The sequence below is a fragment of the Sphaeroforma arctica genome (genome assembly GCF_001186125.1).
Source record: "Sphaeroforma arctica JP610 unplaced genomic scaffold supercont1.3907, whole genome shotgun sequence".
In the NCBI taxonomy this organism is placed as follows: domain Eukaryota; class Ichthyosporea; order Ichthyophonida; genus Sphaeroforma; species Sphaeroforma arctica.
Genome location: NW_014036651.1, coordinates 1 through 2918, shown reverse-complemented (window position 1 = coordinate 2918; position 2918 = coordinate 1). Strand labels below are relative to the sequence as shown.

At 44.5% G+C, this 2918-nt stretch overlaps 1 protein-coding gene across 1 annotated transcript; it reads right to left on the bottom strand.

Annotated features, from left to right (window-relative positions):
• Positions 1–668: 668 nt before the first annotated feature.
• On the bottom strand, positions 669–2669 carry SARC_13915 (hypothetical protein; the record flags this gene model as incomplete). The annotated part of the gene is made up of 3 exons (XM_014291953.1): positions 669–770; positions 1686–1843; positions 2566–2669. Coding segments are annotated over 3 exons (364 nt in total), but the record flags the coding sequence as incomplete, so codon positions are not given.
• Between the last annotated feature and the right edge of the window lie 249 nt (positions 2670–2918).

The following is a 2918-nucleotide window of genomic DNA, read 5'->3' as shown; positions in this document are numbered from 1 at the left end:
GCATGCACACGCGCCAGCTGCCGTTCCAAATCCGGCATGCAGTCCAGGTTGAAGTAACGAATGTCGTCAATGCGCTCAATGTCTTCAATGGCGTCGTACCGGTTTTCAATCCCGCTTTTCTGCCTCAGGGGATGGCACAGCCAGGTCTTCAGGTGCCGGGTGCCAAACGGTGTCTTGCAGTGATTCACTAAGCTGAAGAGCGTCCCATCTTGGCCTGTGCTTGTACGAGGGCGGCGTTGTTGTGAGTGCTTTTAACTCACGATTTAGTTAGCAAACCCAGACAAAGTTGTCGTGAATTATTTTATCGACAGTAGTGTTGGTCAACCCCCACTACGTGGAATTGTGAGCGCTTATAATCGACGGCAGTCGATGCAAATAAGACTTGGATATTCTCCATCTTGGATGTGCCACACATTAATATCATAAACTTTGCAGAAGCATATGCACATCGTATAAAATGATGTATATCTGTGTATTTACACGCACGGCCGAATAACTGTATGAACGCCAGCCACTCTAAGACTACAATAGAACAAAGGGTGCATATGTTCTCAAACCACTCCTAAGTGTATACCAGCCCCCTCACCTCTCGAACTATGGGAATATGAAGGGCATATCCACGCCTACACCACATCAAAGCATTGTGGAAAGACAGCGTACACTAATTCTCATTCCACTCTTACACTATGCAAGTACGAACCTGTTCCCATGTTGTTCTCCAATACTTCCAGATTCTTCAGTGTCTGGCCGTCCATCAACAGGGACTTGCCCTGCGGAGGGCGTAGATGGAACGGTTGTTAAGGCTCATGCAGGTAGGCAAAAAGAGGTAGGCAAATGGAGGTAGAATTGTGTACGTGGACATTGTATGGAACCACCCCATTGATGAAAAATGCTGAGAAATATTGGCTGCAAACGCTATTCATGTTTGAGGTTGGATGTATATACAAGTCGGGTAGACCACATGAAATTTGTGATCCAGAATCCAATAGGGCAATAACTTATATTTCGTTTAGGTAGTTTAGAATCTGGAAATCGGCGCAGAGAGAACCAAATACCTCGGTAATATACACATCTACACATGCGTGTAAACCTATATCAGTACATAGGTATGTATACATTACATAATACATAGGTATGTACACATAACATCCATACATAGGTATGTATACATAACCCAGACCTAAGGGCTCGTACATGATTCGCTCATAGGCCAAAACTTGCTCAACACGGTTCGATACCAGCCATAAGTTTGAAAGTTCGATACTAGCCATAAGTTTGAATGGCACTGCCGCCACTGAAACGTACAGCAAGGCTCGGGTGTAGATGGGAGACTTGATATAAGCCACTCTGGGGACTCGCGCGCGTGGACAGCAACAACACCTCACACACACTCCATGTGACAATATCGCACGCCACTCTCGGAAAAGAGTGCGTGCAGGACACCCGAATGCGCCTGCAGTATTGTTTGTGGTGCACACACACTGCTGCTGACAAGCAGCTTGTATCACGTACAGCCAAGTATCTCCCAAAACAAGTATTTTCAATTCCCAAGAGTAGGTATATTCTTATACAGGCATAATAAACACATCCATGTATAAACATATGCATACACAAAGCAAATGATCACGTGCATATACCTTGTTCCAGTTGTATAGATTAGAGTGATTATTTGTAGCTAACCATACCTGCCGCATCGGGTCGTAGGCAGTAAAGTGACCATGGGAAAGCAACTCCATATCCAGTTTTAAGGTGCCGAGATAAAACGTCAGTCCTCCCAGAGCACTCATGACTAATTCTTTGTCTGTCCATTGGGCCAGAATCTCGGGCCAGTTGCCGCTAGAGTCTAAAAATAGAATTCAAGTGCCGGATCAAGCATCTCTTTAAGTTCGTTAAACTTGGAAGCAAAACCGTGACCTTACCTATAAATCGAAACATTGTCTCTCTCCGTGCATTCTGATTTGAGTAGCGAGTGGGCGAGTAGGTCTAACCGCTCGCGGAAGTCGGCAAAGGTTAAACACGCGCGTCTAAATAGGGTCCCTAAAACTACGGACCCTCCTACACGTTCTCGTTCTTCCCCCTACACCTCCGGTACCCTTATAAATTTATAAGAGATCTCCCTAGAACTTCACTTTGAGCCTAAAATAAATGAATTTTTGGATCTGTGTTGCCAACCAATACTCACGTTAGAGTTATTGTTACAGCAGCATACCAATGTTAGTCATTTTTTTAAAATAATATATCAGAGGCCAGCTTTGACTTGGCCTTGATAGTTTTAGGTACTACTCTACTTCTTAACACATGATAGTGCGAGATTTGATTTTTAAGGTTTGGGGTGGCTGAGGATCTCGTCACAATTCACTTGATCTCATAATTATAAGTGTGCGACTATATATTGCCACACACCATGTCCTGCTTTGATACATGCATACCCTCTGTATCTGCGGCCTTGTCATGTGTAAAGAAGCCCGTGCCGAGGATCTCGTTACTGTACATTTACAGTCTCACAACTATGGGTGTACGACTATCTACTACCGAATACGATGTACTGCTTTGATACATACATACCGTCTGCATCTGCGTTCTTGTTCTTTGTAAAGTAGCCGGTGTGTTTGAGGTGGCTGATGGTCTGTTCAGCATCGTAGAATTCGCTGGTGGGTGCTATGACGTTGCTGCGTTAACGCGAACAGAGTCGCAATAGAAAAGGACAGATCAACCAAAACGTAAGCGGGATGACGGCAACATGGACATGGACATGGACAAACGTGCCTATACGAGTGGTCTGTACAAGTACCTTTGGCGTGTGGAAAATGTAAATGTTTGCCTCGATAAGAGTCAATCATGCATCAAATCAGCTCAAACACGGCAAAAGTGACCATACCAACAAACAATGCCAAGGTCATATATGAAAATTCGCTCAC